General features: G+C 35.9%; 1 protein-coding gene and 1 long non-coding RNA gene across 2 annotated transcripts; both read right to left on the bottom strand.

The window, feature by feature from the left end:
- Nucleotides 1–8,740: 8,740 nt before the first annotated feature.
- Nucleotides 8,741–11,347, bottom strand: LOC110937429 (40S ribosomal protein S24-1). The gene is made up of 6 exons (XM_022179851.2): nucleotides 11,224–11,347; nucleotides 10,112–10,191; nucleotides 9,986–10,027; nucleotides 9,623–9,793; nucleotides 9,162–9,248; nucleotides 8,741–9,012 (listed from the first exon to the last, which is right to left on the bottom strand). Exons 2-6 carry the CDS (start codon nucleotides 10,184–10,186, stop codon nucleotides 8,977–8,979), a joined length of 411 nt encoding a protein of 136 aa, XP_022035543.1. The 5' UTR covers nucleotides 10,187–10,191; nucleotides 11,224–11,347; the 3' UTR covers nucleotides 8,741–8,976.
- Nucleotides 11,348–20,224: 8,877 nt separating this feature from the next.
- Nucleotides 20,225–20,730, bottom strand: LOC110935130. Its single transcript, XR_002588889.2, has 2 exons — nucleotides 20,610–20,730; nucleotides 20,225–20,530 (listed from the first exon to the last, which is right to left on the bottom strand). It is a non-coding gene; the product is annotated as an uncharacterized LOC110935130 (long non-coding RNA).
- Between the last annotated feature and the right edge of the window lie 1,026 nt (nucleotides 20,731–21,756).

The following is a 21,756-nucleotide window of genomic DNA, read 5'->3' as shown; positions in this document are numbered from 1 at the left end:
AGTCTAAACCGTCTTTGACCCGAATCCGAACCGTAGCGAAACAGAACTGAAGGATCCGAGTTGAATCACCTCCACATCGCCTGAGATGTCGCCAGTCGCCGTCAACCACGGCCTCAACCACCACTAACCACCGTCATCAGCAACCAGCGCGAAATCGTCGACACGAGTCATCCGTATCAGATTAAAAGAAAAGAAACCAAAATGAAAGGAGGTGAGGCTTTACAGAGTGAGCTCGTCGGATCGAGTCTCCGACTACCGCAGACGCCGCCGCACACGGCGGTTCCACAGTTTGCTCCGTCGTTCTCTTCTGATCTCCTCTCTCTCTCTCTCTAGCACTCTCTCTCTCCCTGCTTTGTTGTACCATCGCCACCGCCACCAGACTTGTGGTGGTCTTCCGTCCAGTAGCTCGAGGGGAGGAGGGGTGTGGCTGAAAGTTGAGTGGTTGTCGGGTTACAGGGGGTCCGAGCGGGGGTGTTGCAGGTGGGATTTGAGAGACACAGGAGGTGTAAGTGTGGGTTTAGGGTTTTCACTAGGAAGTAGATGGAGAAGATGAAGTGTCTACATGTTCTTGGTTATGTGGGTTCAAAAATAAAAGAAAGAATGAAGAAGGCTTTTCTCAAAAGTTGAAGGCAGGGGATGTTTTGGGAGGAAACTAGATGGTGTCGGCTACAAAGAAATAAAATGGAAGAGGATTAGGGCTTCACTTCTCTTAAATAGTTAGGTTAAGTATGGGTTAAGTCTTTTTTATTTTGATTAATTGATTTAATAGTTTCTGAATTTGCACATCCAACTCCTGAGGTTTAATTAACTTGGTTAGGTTATGACATTTTTCCTTAAAAGAATTAACTTAACAACAAAGCTAACTAGGTTAGTTTACTAACTTTACCAGCTAACGAGACTAACTTAGATTTGTTATAAAAATAAACTTTTTACATTGTAAAATTTAATTAATTTAATTAATTAAATAAAATAGGATTAGGTAAATAATCATGTTTATAACGAATTAAATTAAAGATAGAAGATTTTTCGACGATCATAACAAAACGACGAATACGAGGATACAAAGTTTCCAAAAATAAGAATATGAACAACGTCTTATAAATATGGAAAGTTTTGGAAACGCGGAGCGTTACACATGGTGTTTTACAATCGATATTACGATTTGAATAAGGTTTATTATACATGGTGTTTTACAACCAAGTTCCAATTTACATATAATGTTTACACCTGGGTAGTAATTTGTAACACCCTAGTTTAAAATAAGATTTAGCAATTTAATTAGCAGCGAAAAAGCGGTCACCATAATTTTTTTTTGTTTGCCAATGCACACAAACAATATATTTCCCAAACTAAAATCTTTTAAAGAATATCTAAGTTTAACAATTCTTTCATTTTACTTAATAGATAATTCGTCTATGTCGGTCACACACAATCATATCTTCAGACCCGATCCTCTACCTTTGAGTCAACTCTAAGACCTGCGTGTCACACCCCAACCGATGGCGAAAACATCGGAGTGAGACGAAAACGAGATTGCAAGAGACTTCGTGACGACTATTTTGCAACAAGTATTTAATAATTAGAATTTCATTTCATTTCTATAATAGCATTACATAGTTTGGAACCAAATTACAACGACTTGAACAAAGAACAAAATACAATAACAAATACGGAATTTAAAAGTGGGTTTCTAGTCATCCTCCTAGATTCCGTTCATCATCATCATCAATTTCCTGCAATACGTATTAAAGTACATGTCAACACATAAAGTATTGGCGAGGATACAAGTTTGAGTATTATCATAAGTATAAACGTTTTAAACAATCCCACATGGCATAACCGTAATATATGACTTAACATAACAATACTAACATGCAACTTATAATTGTTAACCCAAAGTTTCCCGCTAACGTAATCTTGTCGTCACAACGACAAGACCATTTTGTTTAACTTAACATGACCTCAAGAATACGGGCGGTGCGTTAATCTTATAGCGCTATACATGTTAAGGGAGGTTTGTACGAAGTTAATGACAGGTATAAAGCAAATAAGTTTCTAGCATGTATGAGTTCTAGTATCACGTATCAAGCATGTATATCGGATTGTTTGTTTGTAAGCATGTTTGTAAGTGCATGTGTGCGTTTTAATAAGTAATAAGTATTGCACCCAAAAAGTGTCATAAAAGAAAAAGGAGTAAACTGGTATTTTGGTCCCTAAGGTTTGGTCACTTTTGTCACTTTAGTCCAAAACTCAAACATTTTAAATCTGGGTCCCTATGGTTTCACTTTTATTGCCAGTTTGGTCCAAAAATGAAATCAGCTGATATTTGGCTAATAAAATCCTGTTATTTTGTCCTTTTTCCTCAGGGGCAAAACGGTCAATATAATCTTATTATAACACATTATTAATTAAATTATTGAAATCAGCTGATATTTGGCCATTTTGCCCATGAGGAAAAGGCCAAAATAACAGGATTTTATTAGCCAAATATCAGCTGATTTCATTTTTGGACCAAAATGGCAATAAAAGTGAAACCACAAGAACCCAGATTTTAAAGGTTTGAGTTTTGGACTAAAGTGGCAAAAGTGGCCAAACCTCATGGACCAGAATGGCAGTTTACTCAAAGAAAAAGGGTCATGTACACTCACGCTTTTCTTAAGCTTTCTGATTAACCGTGGATTGACGAGTTTGTTAGAGTGGAGCACCGAAGTTACCCTACATTGGGGAAACGAAGGCATATGAGTATTCGGAGTTGTAGAGGGTTTGGATTCGAAATTAAATATAAAAGTATATGTAATATATCTCGTCTAAATACTCGTTTGGATACTATGTTTCATGTGTTCTCATTGGCACCAATTTGCCCATTAGAATCACAAACAAGGAGTAATGAACGAAGACAATATAACCTAAGTTCATGACATCTAACCATAATCCAGTTAGCAGGGGCAAATGATAGTTGGTGGTCGGTGGTGCAACCCCCCCCCAATGTTTCGGTTAGAAGTGTATAAGTTCCGATTTTTCGTCCGAAAATTTTAAAATTATATAGGATCCCCCCCTCCCAGATTATTTTTCCTAATTTGTATATCATAAATATTTAGTTTGTTATACAATATTTAGTTTTTCTATATGCAAGAACGGGTCCTTTGAATGAATTATTTTTTTTAGTTTTATTTGGAACTATTATTATTTGACCCGACCCAAAAGATAACGATAGGAAAAACAATTTGGGTCCCATCACTTCATGCCCCTTCGAAACTTTTGGTCAACCTCCGCCACTGCCGGTTAGTATCATGAATTCGGTTTAATATATTATAGAGTAAATTACGTTTTTGGCCCTTGTGGTTATATCATTTTTACTATATTAGCCCAAAATAAGATTTTTTAACATTTGTGCCCTCATGGTCTCTATAACTAACTATTTTGGCCCCTGAGAGTAACTCAATCCCAAACCCTGGTTAATTATTAGACACATGACATGCACATGATGGGTATTTTTGTAATTTAACCTCCCCTTTAAATCTAACCCGGATTTTTCAAGAACATCATTATCTTCAACCATCATCATCATCATCCCCAGATCTTCAATTAAATATAACCCAGATCTTTAACGAACATCATCATCTTCATCCATCATCATCATCATCATCCCCACATAAACTTCAAACACAAATCAAAACCCTATAACACACAACTGATCCAGCAATAACCAACTAACAACAACCCAAAACCCAACACAAATCACTAGATTACACACCTCTGAAACCCTAATTACAAACCTAACATACTACAACTCACCTTCACCAAACCAACACATTCACATCAAACAAAAATTACCCATCTTACAAACTTCACAAAATCAACTCAACGATTCAAGAATCAAGAAACAGAAACCCTAACCTCAATTCTTGATGACCCAACACAGAAACCCTAACCTCAATTCTTGATAACCCAGCACATTCCAGGCTCCGGCGAGGTTTATAATCTTTTGCAAGAGCTTCATCAAACACATGGTAACACACACACAATGGTGAAACTGCTACATTTATAATCTTCACGTTTTTGTTAATCGCTATAAATTGCAGATTCGCCGGAAGTTACAGGTTCGCCGGAAGTTGCAGGTTCACCGGAATCTGGGTAAAGTCGCCGGAAGTTGCAGGTTCGTGGATGGGGTGGGGTGTTTTATGTTTTAAAAAATTAGACACCAACTCTCTTGAGATTGATTGATTGCTTGTTCGTCTGTTGCTTTGAATCAGTTCTGATTGGAGATGATGATGGTTGAAAGTGATGAGTTAGAAGATGATGATGATGATGATGATGATTGAAACCCTTATAAAACCCTTTTCATGTTTTAGGCATATGTATCAAGAAAAAAGGTGAAATTTAAGGGGAAATTGGAGTGTTACAGAGTGGGATTGAAGAGGGTTTTGGGGAAGATGATGGAGAAGTGATAAAAGAAATTATTTGCAGATGTTGGTTAAAAAGAAATAGGATTAAGGAGAAGTGATAAATTACAAAAATACCCATCATGTGCATGTCATGTGTCTAATAATTAACCAGGGTTTGGGATGGAGTTAGTCTCAGGGGCCAAAATAGTTAGTTATAGAGACCATGGGGGCACATATGTTAAAAAATCTTATTTTGGGCTAATATAGTAAAAGTGATATAACCACAGGGGCCAAAAACGTAATTTACTCTATATTATATTTTATATATGATATATTATAATATAGTCCATCATGTATTATCATGTAAGTCAAACATGAAGGTAAATTGAATTCCATCCATTAAACTTCATTGTATGATTCACCAAAGCATAAAGTCATCAACTTAGTTGATGACCCAGTTGGTCATGAATAAGAAAATAAAAGTCTAAATAATTAGTTCGTCAAGTAGCCAAGTAAGATCGACCCGAGTGTTCCATACCCATCATGGCAAATGTTAGAGGTGTGATGGCGTTGTATTACTTTGATTCTATGAAGCTACTTGGATAAACAAAAACAAGTAAGTGAGGTAGTGAAACAAGTTTGAAAAGCCCAAGCTTCCATGGTTCACACACTTAGACACATGCAAGACTCACCATACGAACAATGGTGAGCTTGGATGGTCACACACTTGAAGGTTACTTGGAACCTTATCAAAACAGAACGTTTAGGAAGTTCTTGGACCTCTAAACTCGTGGGAATCAACCATATTCAAGCCCCATAACCATGGGTTTAGTTAGAAGCAAGATAGGTGCATGATTCTTACAAGAAACCTAAGTTTATGAAAAAGTTGTAATATATAACTTCAAAACAGGAAGTTTGGACCTCAAAATGGTGTTCCAAACAAGTTTGAAGCAAGAATTTACGAAGAAAAGAAAGAAAGGTGAGTTTGAACTCACTTTAGAACTTGAATGTAACTTGTATGTTTTAATTGATTTTTTTTACATATTCCGTCCATGTAGGTTGAAGTCCATCCATTATTCATACTACTAAATCTATATCTTTTGTCCACTACGGGGGCAAGAACCATGAACTTTATGCAGGGGGACGTGTTCCAACGTTGTGGTACCACCAGGTTATAAACCCTAAATCCACATCTTTTGTCCATTATGGGACTAGAACCATGAACATCATAGAGAAGGACGTTTTTTAAACCAAATCATATCTAATAGTAATAAAGAATTCTACTTAGTGTCACATGACATTCTCTCCTTCAATTTATTATTATTATTATTATTATTAATATAAATTAATTAATTAATTAATACAAAACAATGAAAAATTCCTTAACAACTTTATACTAGTAAATGTTTTATTGTTTACTTGGATATTGATCAATTACTTTTGACTTATCTAAATATATAATTAGTTATTACCAACGATTCTACTTATACTAAACAGTTTCAAATAATGTCAATGTAACATCTTCTTATTTTTAAAAGGATTTTTACTATATGTTTAAAACATCTATTAAATAAATTATTATTTCGTATTATAGTAATAAAAATGGTAAAGAATAGGTAGTAATAAAAATGGTAAAGAATAGGTAAATCCGATACTTAAAAACGAGTTTACTTCCATGTTTCGTAAACACTTTTAATGTTATTAGACCCGTGTAATACACGGGTTTAAGCATAAAATATTTTCATAATAATTTTGATGCAAATCTATACTCACCGGATGTCCTAAATTGAGCTAAATTTTTAGGATTGTCAACCCATTGATAGTTACCAAAGGTCAGTGTTTCAGTGACGTATCAAGAAATATTGACCGAAAGAATGGTTTATGTAATGGAACTCAACTACAGGTCCTATCATTGGGTGATCCGGTTAATGAGTCACTCATATTATCCAGTATTACACTCAAACGTTTATCACTGGATTTCGTTTAATATCACCAAATAGAAAAGTTCCGTTTAAATTGAAAAATTTACAGTTTCCTCTTGCCATATGTTTTGCTATGACTGATACACGTAAAATGCAACATATAAATTATATCAACTGTGGCATAAAACTAACCCTTTTTTAGTACTAATGTTGGAAAAAGTGTGTTTTTGTATTCCTTTTGTATTTTCAGGATTAAATGAGCTCAAATTAACAAAAGAAGCAAAAAGACAGCAAAATCTAACATAAATACAAGAAAAGGAACAAAAGTGGATTGCCCGACCCCTCGACAGCATCCTCCCAAGCAAAACAGAGAAGGCAGAAGACTGAACACGACCCGTGCTCAGCGAGCACGGGGTCGTGCCCAAGAAGCAGCAGAAAAGACAAACTAATAGAAGCTTCTATTGCCCACCACGGGGCCGTGCCCAGCGGACACAGGGGCGTGGTCAGAGTACTGCAGGCGCATTTATTGTAATTGCGAATTACAATTAATGAAGAGAGAGAGAGTGTCAGACGGCCACGGGGCCGTGCCCAGCGGGCACGGGGCCGTGTCCAGGCTTATGTTCAGCCTATAAATAGGAGTGCTTGGAGCCATTTCAACTCATCCCTTGGCACACCACCTCTCTCACACTTCACCCACCACCCACCACCACCATAACACCATCATCCACCACCATCATCCATTGTCCATCATAGAGTGTGTGAGTCGTCTCAGGATCCAAGATTGATCGTAAGAGTTATTGACAATCAAAGGCCATGTTTGCCTAAGTCTCTTACATCACTTGGTGAAGACAAGTGTCTAGTGTAATACTTTTTATTTTTAATCTTTTGCACTTTCTTTTTGGTTTTGTATTGATGACTTTAATAACTAGTTTCTTATGTTGAAGGTGATTCTTCCTTATCATTTGTCCGTGGTGTCTTGACATTATTTTACTGTCTATATAAAATAAAAGTTTTTCACTATTCATATCTCCACGGTCTATATGGAGGTATGTTGGCTACCTGGTCGGGGGTTAAGGGAACGGTTTGGTAAGAGCCTTGCCCTTGTTCAGCGTTTAGAGGTCCTGTAAGGGACCTGGGTCAAATTTAGTAGGATCTCCTTCAATACCCAAAGGTATTGGATGGCAGGGATCCAAACTCTTTGACCCCCTCATAAGTTAACTACTATTAATACTATAACCCGGCTATTTAGGACTGTATCCTTGCTGACTCAGACTACTTAGTCGAGGGTAACGTCACCTTCAAAAGAGGGGCCTACCATATTTTGCATTAATAACTTAATTAATTATCTTTCAATAATCCGACCCTTTAGGATTGTATCCTTGTTGACTCAAACTACTGGGTTGAGGGTAACGTCACCTTCAAAAGAGGGGCCTACTACAATAACTAAGATAATCTCTTAAACAAGTGCAAAAGTGTGAAAATAATCAAAGGTTACACTATACACGAGTCGGATCCAAGTGATTCATCTTGTCTATCTGTTTTATTTGTATTTTTCAGCATTTAGTTAGTTTTATTTTCTTAGTTTAAAAATCTTTTCTAACATTTTGATTTGATTAGACGTTGAGGATAAACCGGTACTAAAAGCTCTTGTGTCCTTGGACGACCTCGGTATCTTACCAACACTATACTACGTCCACGATGGGTGCACTTGCCCATATGTGTGTGTAGTGTTAGTAAATATCGTGTTTTATAAATTTAGAACTTGGCTAAAAAAGGTGTAAAAAGGGCTTAAAATATACCTAAAACATATATACACACCCACACGCCTCAATGACGATAAATAAAAGTATAGGGCAATTTCTATGCAAAGCTGGTCTGTTTTTAAAAGAATAGTTTTTTACAAATGACCAACTGTTGCATCATCTATGATAAAAAAATTCACTTATGTAAATTTATGAAGACAATATAAAACTAAATAATTTATAATTTTATATCCTTAAACCCGTGTAATACACGAGTCGAATAATCTAGTATATTTTTAAATCTATTCTATCTCTTTCAAGTTTTAGAAGCCATTTGTTTCCGCTCTTAACGAACTTTTAATGGTTTGGACGTCTTACTTGTTCAACACTTAATGGTTCAGACTGTTTGTTTCACGAGCAGATATCTGAATGATTAAGACATTTGTTTCTGAATGGTTAAATATTATACCAAATCTGAATGATTATGATCTCTTATCTGAATTGGTCAGACATTTGCCTCTGAATAATTAAGTATTATACTAGCTCTTAATAGTTCAGCACTTAATAGTTCACAAGTTCCAAGTTCTGAAACAGCCCTTCGGTTTTTCAAGTATAAAAGCTTTGACAAAACACATATTGATGTGTAAGTTATGAAGCAAAAGTTCAAGATTAAGCACAAGACCGTGTCGAGTGTCCATAGCCAACCACAGAATAGTTTCACTTTCTAAAAGCCTTTGATGACCAGGTTCGGAGAGCACATATATTGCAAAACATTAAGCCATAAAAACTGCCGAAAACATCCAACATAAAGCTACAATTCTAGTTCATTTAATTTTAAGTTCCTAAACAAAAACCCAACCAAAAAGTTGCACCAAGAAAACACGACAGATGTCATAAGAACAAAACAAATACCACCAGTTTCATTGCTTACTTCTTCTTCTTGGCAGCATCCCCTGCCTTGGTCTGCACAGTTAGCAAATATCTATTAGACTTCCGTTATCCCGTGGTTTTAAGAAAACAATAAAAACAAAGGTGCATGTACGCACACACACATATGCGTATGTATACGAACCCCTTTGTACGCATCAAGATAAATATAGTTGGGTACTGACCTTTTTTACACCTCGGATCTTCTTTGCTCTGTTCTTCCTTTCCTTCAACTGCTTCCTTGATTTCTCAACCTTGGTATCAAGTCCATTCTGCATAAATTCACAAAAATATTAGAAATAAAAAAACCAAGAGTAAATGTCACGATAAACTTATTTTGGTTACAAAACACATAAATATAAGGTGGTGTTTTTGGTTTCCAAGGTATGATCACTATAAATACTGCTAACCAGCGGAGTAAACTGAGAATGCGAACAAATATCTAAACCCATCCCCTTTGGTACTTTTAGAAAATGCCAATTTTAAAATTATTATTTCTAATTTTAAAATTATTATTTCTAATTTTAAAACCCATAACCTTGAAATGAGCCCAAACCCTGAATCCAAGCATCCCCTAAATGCCACATGACCAAAAATAAGGAAAACCAAGATCAACTGATGCTGACATTGGAGTTTAGAGAGTTACCCTGATAAGCCTATATTTTGGCTCGTATTTCTTGGCATTCTCAACAGAATCATAAATCAAACCAAAACCAGTTGATTTGCCACCACCGAAATGAGTTCTGAACTTGAATACAAAGATAGCATTTGGATCTTTCACCTCATACATCCTAGCCAATTTCTCCTTCAACTCAGCCTTTAACAAAAACAAAAAGTGAAAAAACAATTTAGAGGACCTAAAAACAAAACATTGAATACCTTATAACATATAACTAATCAAACACAATAACTTTTCATCTACACTTTATACAAATCCTTGATATCCAAACAAAACACATGCACAATAGAAACATAAACGTATATGAGAAGATCACAAAAAAGAACAAACCTTGGAGACATTTGGCCTGCCTGGGTGTAGCACATCAATGACCTACATCGACACAACCAATTCGTAAGTATCATAAACAACTGTCAAAACTAGAAATCAAAGCATCAGAAACTAGACAAGACTCACAAACTGTTTCCTGGATAGGAGTCGGTTTGTCATGAACTTCCTGGTACGGATTGTCACTGCCTTGGTGTCCGCCATTTTCACTAAACAATGCACAAAAACATAACAATATAAAACCTTCTATTCATGTAATTCACAAGTAATAACAGAACAACGAAACTTAATTCACAACTCTGGTTTGAACTTTGAACAAAAGTCAATCAATTTAGCTAGGTTTGTTTAATCTTTTGCAACAACACACCAAATAACCTTCATCCAACACATAACTTACACTAAGTGTGCGCAGAAAACCGAAATAACCGAAAAATCCGGACCGAAAACCGACGGTTCGGTTTTCAAATAACCATTTTCAATAACCGAAAACTTTGGAGAAATATTAAAATAGATTAGAAGGTTACATTTATGTAAACAATACTAACTACAAAGACTAAATATACTAACATAAATGTAAACATTTAAGCGATGTTTTAAAAACCGGTTTAAACTGGCAGGTAGTAACCGTCGAACCGTTTCTGAGCTCAACCCGGTATGGTATAAAAACCGGTTTTTAAAAGATTGCATTTAAGAAAGATTTTTAATCTTTTAATTTTTGAATCTTGCGTAATTTGTTTCAAAAACCGAAAAACCAAACCGTTGCTAAAACCGAAATAACTGACACCAAAAAAACCAAAACCGAATGGTTTTAAAAAACCGAACACCGAACTTTCGGTTACGGTTTTGGTTTTATAAATAACCAAACCGTGCACACCCCTAACTTAAACTAGATCAAAGTATCAAACTAGCCAACAAAAACGCCTATAACATGTATAGTCAACATTAAGCAGCCAGACAAACTAACACGCCACTAATGAACATCTATACAGTTTCTAAATGCAATAAGAAGAATAAAACTGATTAATACTACACTAATCTACAAGAAACTCGATGAATTAACACTCACACCGATCAATCACAGCACGGAAACCCTAACCATATTAAAATCTGGTACCAAAACCACATTGAATTCTAAGATTTGTTTTTTGGATAAAACAAGTGATTGTTTGACTGAAATGAAGCAATACATGAAGATTTGTGAATTCATATTCCGAAATTAGAGTAGTAAGAATAAGAATTACCGTAGATGAGCTACTCCGGTTGACGACGGCTTTTGCTGTTGAGAAATCGGCAGAGACAGATTAGAAACCCTAACGCTCATATTGCAATCGCATATAATGAATCACACACGGTCTTTTAGTGGGCTGGGCTGGGCTGATCTTTATTTTCAACACACTATGGCCCATTTTCTTCAAACAGACTTATTTTATTTGTGACCCAAAACACATCACAACAAGATTTGTTGTCTTTTTAAAAACTAGTGTTTAGAATCCGTGATTTGTGATAGGGCTGTTAAACTGAAAAAAAAAAAAAAAAGTAAACTTGTAAAAACGTTAAACTACAAATGCAAGTTACAATGTGTTAACTTACAAAAAATTAGGGGTGTTCAAAAAACTTGTGGCTCGCAGCTCGCTCGAAAAAAGTTCGAAAAAAAACTCGGCTCGAAATTGGCTCGGTTGTAAACGAGCCAGCTCGGTTTGTAAACGAGCTGAGCTCGAGCTTGTCCTGGCTCGGCTCATGAGCCGGCTCGATAAGGTTTACATCCTTCATTTTTTTTATTCCACATCGCTCGGAAGACAAAAATTAAGGGAGTATCTCCCCTATAATAGAAGGTAAAGACAATATACAAAGTGAGTTTACTATTTATATTTGCATATTTAGTCATTTGGTTAAATTAAATTGCAATTATGACCCTTAGTCTATGAAGAGATTCATTTTTTCAGGGCTTTTTAAGTAGTAAATTTTGCGGTTCTTTGTTGTTCGCGCAAGATCGAGCCGAGCTAGCTAAAATTTTAATCGAGTCGAGCCTCAAATTTTAGCTCGATTTGAAATTCGAGCTCGAGCTGGGCCGAACTCGGCTCGTTTACAGCCCTAATAAAAATTAGACCAAAATGTAAAACATAGAAAAGAATAACTGAGTCGGCTTAGGACCCGCAAGTTGTAATGGGACCGTTAAACCACCAAAAAAATAAGGAAAAATTACAAGTTTTGTCCTTTATCTTTATACCACTTTTCAGGCGGTGTCCTTTCGAATGAATGTTGACAGGCGGTGTCCTTTACTAGGTATTTTGTTGCAAGTTTAGTCCTTTACACCCAACCCAGTTAAAAAACCCTGTTAATTGTTGACAGGCGGTGTCCTTTACTAGGTATTTTGTTGCAAGTTTAGTCCTTTACCTAGGTATTTTGTTGCAAGTTTAGTCTTTTACAACCAACAATTAACAGGGTTTTTTAACTGGGTTGGGTGTAAAGGACTAAACTTGCAACAAAATACCTAGTAAAGGATACCGCCTGTCAACATTCGTTAAAAAGGACACCGCCTGAAAAGTGGTATAAAGATAAAGGACAAAACTTTTAATTTTTCCAAAAAATAAATGTAAAAACGTTAAATCATACATGCACGTTGCAACATGTTTACTCGCAAGATTTAGACCGAAACGTAAAACGACAAATCTGTAAAAGATGAAAATTAAAGAGGTTAAAAAATAAAAACTAAGGGGTTGATGAGTATGAAGTTAAAAGTTGAAAGGTCAAATATGTAAGAAAAATAAATAGTAAAAATCACTCAGAAACCATTTTTGTTAAATGTTAAATTAAGGATGTATATTTATTGCCAACACTAAACAATGTATTTGTTCATACCTGATAAGGGTGTTAGGAGTGGTTAAACACTTTGGAGTGGCAAACTAAAAAACCGACCAATTAGAGCGCGTCATGTCAATCAGTCAAAAGTGTTTAAACTTTGGTGAAAAGTGTTGGCAATGGTTTAGACACTTGGTAAAGTGGTAAACTTTTTTTTTTAAAAAAAAAGGAAAATGTGTGATTGGTTGAGAGATGCCATGGACCCCACCCCATAATACCCTCTCTCTCATACCCTCCCTCTCTCTCTTCTCCGATCATCTCCCCGCATCGGCGTCATCTCCCCGCATTGGCAAACTTCACCAGCGGCAAACCCACTGGCGGCGATGTTACCGCACGACAAAGGCAGTTTGCCGAGTGGGTTTACCGCCCACTCCTAAGAGCATTCACATCCAAGGAATCAAATTATGTGTGTGTTGTTTTTAGAATATAAAGAGTATTAAAAGTGGCTGTGAGTGGAGGAGAGAGAAAATGTTACTGTTCATCTGTATATTTGGGGGACACTGTTTACCCCCTATAATTTTTTAATATATTTAGAAAGTGGTTGTGAGTTGAGGAGAAAGAAAAGGTAATGATAAAGGTATAAGGAAATATTATTTAATTGAAAATGAGAGAGAAAATATAATGTTTTTTAGTGTAATTTAGGGTGAAAATATAATGGATTGGATGTGAATGCTCTAAGAGCATTCACATCCTAACCATCAAATTATGTGAGGAAGGGTTTTTATATTATAAAGGGTATAAAAAGTGGTTGTGAGTAGAGGAGAGAGAAAATGTTACTGTTCATCTGTATATTTGGGGGGACACTGTTCACCCGTTATAATTTTTTAATATATTTTGAAAGTGGTTGTGAGTGGAAGTTAGAGAAAAATGTAATGATAATATTATTTAATTGAAAGGAGAGAGAAAAAGTATTTGTTTTTAGTGGAAATATATTGATATAGGAGTTGTTTTTTAGTGGAATGTATGTATAATTTGATGGATTGGATGTGAATGCTCTAACACCCTTAAATATTTGTATGAGTTGATATATGGTATTTTGATATTTTGCTATGTGGCATAATGGTGTTGATGGAAGGTGTAAATGGACCGACTTGTGAGTCAGCATGCTCGAGCTTGACTCTGACAAGTTTAGTTTATTGTTTATATTAAAATTAAAATTAAATTAAAAGCTATATAAATTAGCAAACTTTTTGTACATAAGGACTTGTAAGCTGTGTTTTGGTGTTTTTTTTTTTTAAAAAAAACTTGATTTTTTTGTTTTAACCCAAAGGTTTGTACATTTTTCAATTTTAACCCTACATAATTTGTTTTTTTAACTTTAACCCAAAACTTTTCATTATTTGCAATTTGACTTCACAACTTTTATCACTTATACTTTTCATCTTTCGCAAATTTTCGTTTTACGTATAGTTCTAAAATTTTCGAGTTAATACGACGCAACGTGCATGTGTGGTTCAACGTTTTTACTTCTATTTTTCCATGTTTGACAGGTTCGTCGCAATACGCATATTATAGGTCGAGTCAGTGTTGGTTGTCGATGACGGTTGTGTGACATTAGTACTATTTGACACCGTTTTACGCCCCGCCGCAACGCGGGGTGTGCTTTGGGGATTTTTCAAAGAAAAAATTGTTATGCATATGGTTGTCGTAACGTTGGCTTTGGGGGTTTTCCAAAAAAAAATTTTGATTTTTTTTACTTTTCACCCAAAAGTATTTCATAAATTACTTTTAACCCAAAACTATTTGTTTTTTACTTTTAACCCAAAATTTTTTATCTTTTACAATCTATCCTCATAACTTTTTTTACTTTCAACTTTGGTCCTTTATAGTTTTCATTTTCCGCAAATTTGGTTCTAAATTTTGTGATTTAACACATCACAGCGTGCGTCTTTGTCTTAACGTTTTTACGTTTCGTTCTAAATTTTGCGAGTTAACACGACGCAACGTGCGTGTGTGGGTGAACGTTTTTACATCGTCTATTTTTACCCCGTTTGTCACACCCCGATTTTCACGTGTCTCACCGGTGGGCCCGGTGGGGGATTACCGTGATGTAGTTGGCAACAATATAGCCAAACCACACAATATATGAATGCACAGCGGAAGCATAAAGATAAATGTATTTCAACATTGAATGTAATATCAAAGTATCACCATCGTTGAAATAAAATCCACAGGGGATCAAATAAAAATATAAGTATTGTTTAACAGACGTAGGCATCTTAAGCTTGCGAGACTCTTTATTGATGCTAAGGAGAATTATCCAGCCAATTACGCTTAGTACCTGCATTTAATCTTTTTGGGGAAATACGTCAGTTTACACTGGTAAATACATTCAACCGACACTTTTGTAAAATGTTTAATAAAATTGATTTGAATGCACAAGGCACGAACTCTTTATAACTTGGGATAATTTATAATTAGATCTTGTAAAAGATTACATGTTTACTATGCGTTCGGTCGCCCGGGTCGTGCCGGGTTAAAGGTTAATAGACACACCACATAGTATAAAACCGTGGCGGGAAAACCAACGGCTATACCTTTATAATTATAGACATAATGCCGGGTGTACGCCTACACCCGGATGTCAAGGTCGTGGCCATTTCGTAAAATGCTGCCAAGGATATCCAGGACATGGTCATTAAGCTCCCAAAGGCGTAAAGCCAACAAAACCAATTTTTAAACGGGTCACATTGATAATACCCAACTACTAATGAGTTGGGGTCAATTGCCCGACCAAGCGGTATTTTATATACCGTAACCCAAGCCCGTATAACGGAAAATAAGTTAAAAGTATTTACCTTTGCAAGTATAAATCCTTAATCGAATAAGTGCAAATATCTTTTACTGGTCTCCTATTCTGGAACGAAGGTTTAAAATAAACCTATTAGAATCCTGACGGGTCTTTAATTTAGCCGTAGCTTAGACCGGTCAGTTTCAAAGGATAATTACGGTTTAATCGCGTGAAAGGCGAAAACCGGGAATGGAATGTGATTTGGACCCAACAAGTTTGAAGACTTGTTTTATATGGGTATAATAATCACACTCTGGATTTTGAGGTCAAAACAATAAGGTTTGACCCGTTTCGGCTTGTTTATGTAAACTAGTTACATAAACCGAACCGTGCGCGCAAAAGGCGCAACGGGTAACCGTAAGAGTCCTACACAGGTTTCCTAAGTCAATATGCTTTAAAGAGGTTGTGGTATCATTAGGATACCTTCCATAATGCCCGTAACGAGTTTAAATCTATTTTATGCCCCGTAGGGGTATTTCGGTCATTTTAAAGATTTATAAAAGAGGTTTCTGAGTTCTACAGGAAATCTGAGTTTTCCGAACAGTTTATAAAGTCCGAAATACTTTATTTAATATTTAAAATCAGTAGCAACTGGAATCGGGTCAAAAGACCTTGTAGAACTCAAGTTATGTCCGAAAAGGGTATATTCGGTAATTACCGAACCGATGCCATAACCGCAGGTTATGAGCAGGCTAAAAATAATTAAAAATCTTTAAAAATCCCAAAATATTATTTTACATCAGTGTGTAAAAGGTTTGGTGTCGAAATCTGGGTTTAGATAGGCGTTATGCTAATTGCGTTATTTAATTACTAAAGTTTCCGTAATTGCGCTATTTAGCATAACTCCTATTCTGGACCTCGGATTGACGTGAAATTTTAGGGACATTCTTAGAAATCAGTAACTAAGGTTATGGTCCTTTCACATGTCCGAAATTCTCGTTTTAAATTGAAAAGGGCGTTACGGTCAACTTTTAAGCATTTAACGGAAAGGTGTAAAAGACTCGGACAAACAACGAACCGGTCACAGAGGGTTATACCATCATGTAACCTGGTCTTAAGAGAGTCCTAAGGCATATCTATATCACATCATAACGGGTCAGAACTGAAGTCAAAACAAAAGTCAAAGTTTTGCGACTTTCGGCTCCGAACCGGGTCAAAACAGTAAATGGTCGGATCAAACAAGCTCAGACTAGTTAATATACTTATTATCATGTTTTATGAGTGTTAAAACAGGTTACACACCATCTACATTACTGATTATGCATAAAATCACAAAATGGTATTCTGTTGACTTTTTCTAGGCAAGTTTGACTCGACATTCGGACTAGTTAGAGTGGGAATCAGAGGGTGCCCTTTTTGGGGTTTAAAGCCCACATGATTACCAACATATAACTACTTTTGATTCGACAAACCACTGGACCATTTGTGATTTATCGCAAAGTCAATCGTTAATTACGACGGATTGACTTTTAAGCTAAACTATGCATAAACTAAGCCACAAAGGGTTAGGCATACTTACAGAAGCTTGGTGCACGACCAGAGATGTTAGAAGAATGCTTGAGAGCTTCAGAAATGATCAAGAAGGCAGGTTTGAGGTGTGTTGAACAATGGTGCACTACCTTGCCTTTTATACTGAAAAATTGAGCTCAAGATCATTACAACTCAACATATGATTGCTCATGGATGATCAGCAGGTGTCCCTGAGTGCTAGGGGACATGTAGGGGGCGCCCATGCTTCAATTAATGCATCCAAGGTCGTTTACAAGCTCAAACAGTGAATCTGCCCATGTTTACTGCATCTGGCACCTTGACGCGGCCCGCATTAAGGATCAGGCCACCTTTATGCGGGCCGCCTGAATCCTAATGTCAGTAACCGGATCTACAGATGGCTCGCGGCCACATTAAGTTACTCAGATCTTTAACGCGGCCCGCCTCAGACTTGATTTTCAAGATTTTCAAATCTTTTGTAATCATTGACCTGACCTTTCGGTTTCGAAGGGGTAACTTTGCGATTTGGGCCTCGATTATTTACGAATAAGGGCCTCGTGACTTTTACCCACATCGTCAAGTCCCCGGTTAATTTAATTACTATCCGAAAAGCCTTAACTTTCATTGTTGACGCTTTTAACCCCTCGCATACGAATTTGATCATAACTTTCTCGTTTTAAAACGGAACTTCGCGAAATTTATATCGTATATTCTAGTGAGCGTAATTTACTGTTACAAAGTCTCGGGTTCGTCAAAGGGTCACTCAGAGGTATAAATTAAATATGTTGACACATTTAACCCCTGTAGTTTGTAATCTCTCACTTTCTTCCGCATTTCGCTCCGTACGATCCATGATTCATTCGTTTGAAGGTATGAGCATCATTTAGGGTTACTATACAGTATATTTAACCCTCGTTGACATTTTTACAAACCCTCGAATTTACATACTTTCAAGGTTTGTCAACTTTAGTCCTTTATTTAGTATTTAATACCACGTGTAAACCTAAGACACGTGTCAATACATTGTTGGACACAAAATTTCGAGGTGTTACACCGTTTGACAGGTTTAACACAACGTGTGGGTCGTAGATCGACTTAATTATAAATAAAGCATCCCCGCCGCAATGCGGCGGGTCGTAATCCTAGTTTATATTAGTTAACAACTTTATGACACATCAGACTTTTTTTTATCTTCTATTGTAATTGTCATAAGTTATATATAAATGTAATTGTCATACTTTATAAATAAACGTTTATTCGATTTTCGCTATTATACTGCTTATGCCTTTAATACACTATGCATAGATAATTTTTTTATGTAATGATATTACATACTAACTATAATATATTTATAAATTAAAGTTCGTTTAAGCTAGCGAACCTTGATCTATAAGGCTCGGACTCGAACTCATTTATAAACAAGTTTTAAGTTAGGCTCAACACTGGCTTGAGTTGGTTTAAAATAGACTCAATTTGAGTTTTGAACAACCCCTTGACTTGGCTTCTTTACATATTTTGTATTGAACATGATGGATTATGTAACAACTCTCACAAAAATCAATAAGTAGGATGATAATTAGATAATAAGAAAACCCTAATTGAGACACCCAAGTAATTTTGCATTAACCCTAAAATTTTCAGAACAATCGGAATCAGGATTAGGGCCCCTAAAACTCAAGGGGGGCAAACCCTAGTTGGACGTTTATCTAAATAAAACGTTGGGACAATCTGATTTGTCCAATTTGTTGATTCAGCCAAGCTAGTCCCGAGCCTAGGCAGCCTATAATTAGACTGCTTAGCTTACGGACCGCAAAGGAAATGGCTTACGGTCCGTAAGTGAGTCTCAAAAATCACTATAAATAGCAGACATTGGGACTTGAACAATGAAATGAAAACGACGTCTCAACTCTGTCTGTACGTCGAGTTAGAGCTGTTACAGTACAATTAAACACACACGATTCACGAAGTGCTGCCGCAATCAGGGTAATAACTCGATCGCTATTACGATTCAACGTCCGATCGATTACAACTATCCAACGATTGTTTAAGTGCTGCTTAAATAGAGCTTATACTTTATTATTCATTGTGATTTCGACTTGAATGTTTGAGTGCTGTTCGAATTCGGACTATGCTCTGTCATTCGTTGTGAATCCATTGAATTGATTAAGTATTTCACTTAATAATCGTTGTGAGGGTTTAAATCTCGTGAATTGACGTAACTGCTGAATTAGTTACTAACCCGTTTGTGTGTGCATTATTATTTAAATTAGGTTAATCAGGGCTATACAGTAGGCTTAAACTCTGCTCCTAAAATCTGCAATGTGAGTCATTCTCTTTTTATCAACTGTTTTACAAAACTCCAAATTATTTTCCAAAGTTATAATTACAGGGATTAAGTCTATGTAATCACCAAGTTACAGCCGGTATGTGGGGTTTTGTATACATTACTTATTTCCCGTCACACTTGGACAAACGGGCGACCAAGGGGTGATCTGACCACAGTCACAGACACCATTGGACAAATGGGCTAGCCAATGGGTAGTCGAGTGACAAATACTGTGGGTAGTTGGTTTGATATCAGAAACATTGTAATTCCCCTTAATACTGTAAATTATAACAAATGTGTCGTTTTAGTAAACCGAATGATTCACTCAGTATTTCCCCGCTGACAAAACCTTTTTCAAACATGTTTCAGGTGATCTGTTGTGAGCAAAGAAAAGTGCCGTGAAGCACTCCCAGCTTAGAAAAGTGGCTCAGTGTAAATAAATAAAAGAAACATGTTTTGAAAATAAAGATTTCCCTGGGAAATCACATTATTGTAAATTACGGGAATTTATCCCTAAATTATTGAAAGATCCTGTTTTAAAAAGACTTCCGCTGTCGCCTAAATTAAAAACCACGGGATTCCTGTCCCGCGGCTCCTGAAACGGGTCAAACCGGGTCAGGGGCCGTGACAGATTAAATGCAACTTCAGGTGTAGTGCTTAACTAAATAGAACATTTCATATGTACCAACTATTTCAATTGTTCGACTAGAACAGTACACATCAAACTAGTGGGTCAAACAAAAGTTATAATGCATTTTAACCTAAAAATTAAAAATAATTATGCAAACTATTTACTCTTAATCATCACAATTATATATCTTTTACACTGATTTTTAAGTAACAAATTACAATTTACAAACCAATCATCACAATTATATATCATTTACACTGGTTTTTAAACAAAATATATACATAACCTTGATTGGTTGGCTATACTTTTTTAATCATAACCGCGTAATTACTATTTCCTTCGTGTTTTAGATCGAAAATCTTGGTTCTGGTCCAACCAAAATCGACCACAACATCTGCACATCTTCGCACGAGCAACACTTGACGTCTTCATACAACACATACAAACCTTTACCTACAAACAAACCGCAACATAACCCAAACATCAATAAAGCGCCATTCAAGAACAATACGGACAAACCTTAAATACACACGTTTACGATGGCGCGTATGAGTCCATTGAATTCGATTCCACAGGTTCTTGATGGGGGAGAATAAAGATTGAAGCCACCCCATTTAAAAGCTTCAACTCCTCAACTGATGATCATTTATGGTAATTTATTGTAATAATAAGTAACAAGGCTTGTTTTGGTATGAAGTCAGTGTCAAAATGCAAACAAGCACCTTCAGTACACTTTATGTCAATGGTCCAAATTATATTACCAGTTGGTATGCCATTCATTGATACTAGAAGAGATATAAAGGTTGCTTCATCTACACAATTGACACATGTGTATCTTGTTTCTTAATTTATATATCAAGTCAAAGACACATTCATTAGATACTTAACAATCTTTTTTAATTAAAATGCAGGGTAAATATTCTGTATAAATAGCTTTATCGTACAAAACGTACGAAAGGTGTGAAAATGTAAAAAAAAAACGTGGTGACATTTTCGTAATTAGTTTACTCGTAACTACTCTACATGATTAATATTACCCTACAAGATCAAAATTACCCTACAAGATTATTTGTAGAGTAATTATGATACTCTACAAAATTACCCTACATGATCAAAATTTATGATACTCTATAAAATTACCCTACAAGAACGTTTGTAGAGTAACTATGACACTCTACAAAATTACCCTACGAGATCATTTGTAGGGTGATTTTGATAATTACTTACAAGTAATAATAACGAAAAATGCCACTGTGTTTTTTTTTACCTTTTCACGTATTTCGTATGTTTTGTACGATAAAGCTATTTGTATTTGATCTTTTGCCTTAAAATGTAACCATCGGATAAATAAGTGTTTAGAATTTCGACTCGATAGACAAGTCTCAAAATTTATAAGATTATTGTTGATGCGTGTTTAGAATTTCGAGTCGATAGACAAGTCTCAAAATTTATAAGATTATTGTTGATGCATAATTGTTTTGGAACGTTTGCTTTAGTACATCTAGTTCAAAGTATGTTGGATGCATTAACTTGTTACAATCAAAACAGATCCGATCACATGTTTTGAACACTTACCCACACGCCCCCTCGTGGGTTGGGGACACTGTCTCTTGGCCCATATTCATTGCTTTATTTATACATCAAACAGACAAACACAGACGTATCAATGAGTATGACTA

This window comes from Helianthus annuus, chromosome 4 (genome assembly GCF_002127325.2).
Source record: "Helianthus annuus cultivar XRQ/B chromosome 4, HanXRQr2.0-SUNRISE, whole genome shotgun sequence".
In the NCBI taxonomy this organism is placed as follows: domain Eukaryota; kingdom Viridiplantae; phylum Streptophyta; class Magnoliopsida; order Asterales; family Asteraceae; genus Helianthus; species Helianthus annuus.
The sequence above is the reverse complement of the archived record's forward strand: the minus strand, read 5'-3'. Positions and strand labels throughout refer to the sequence as shown.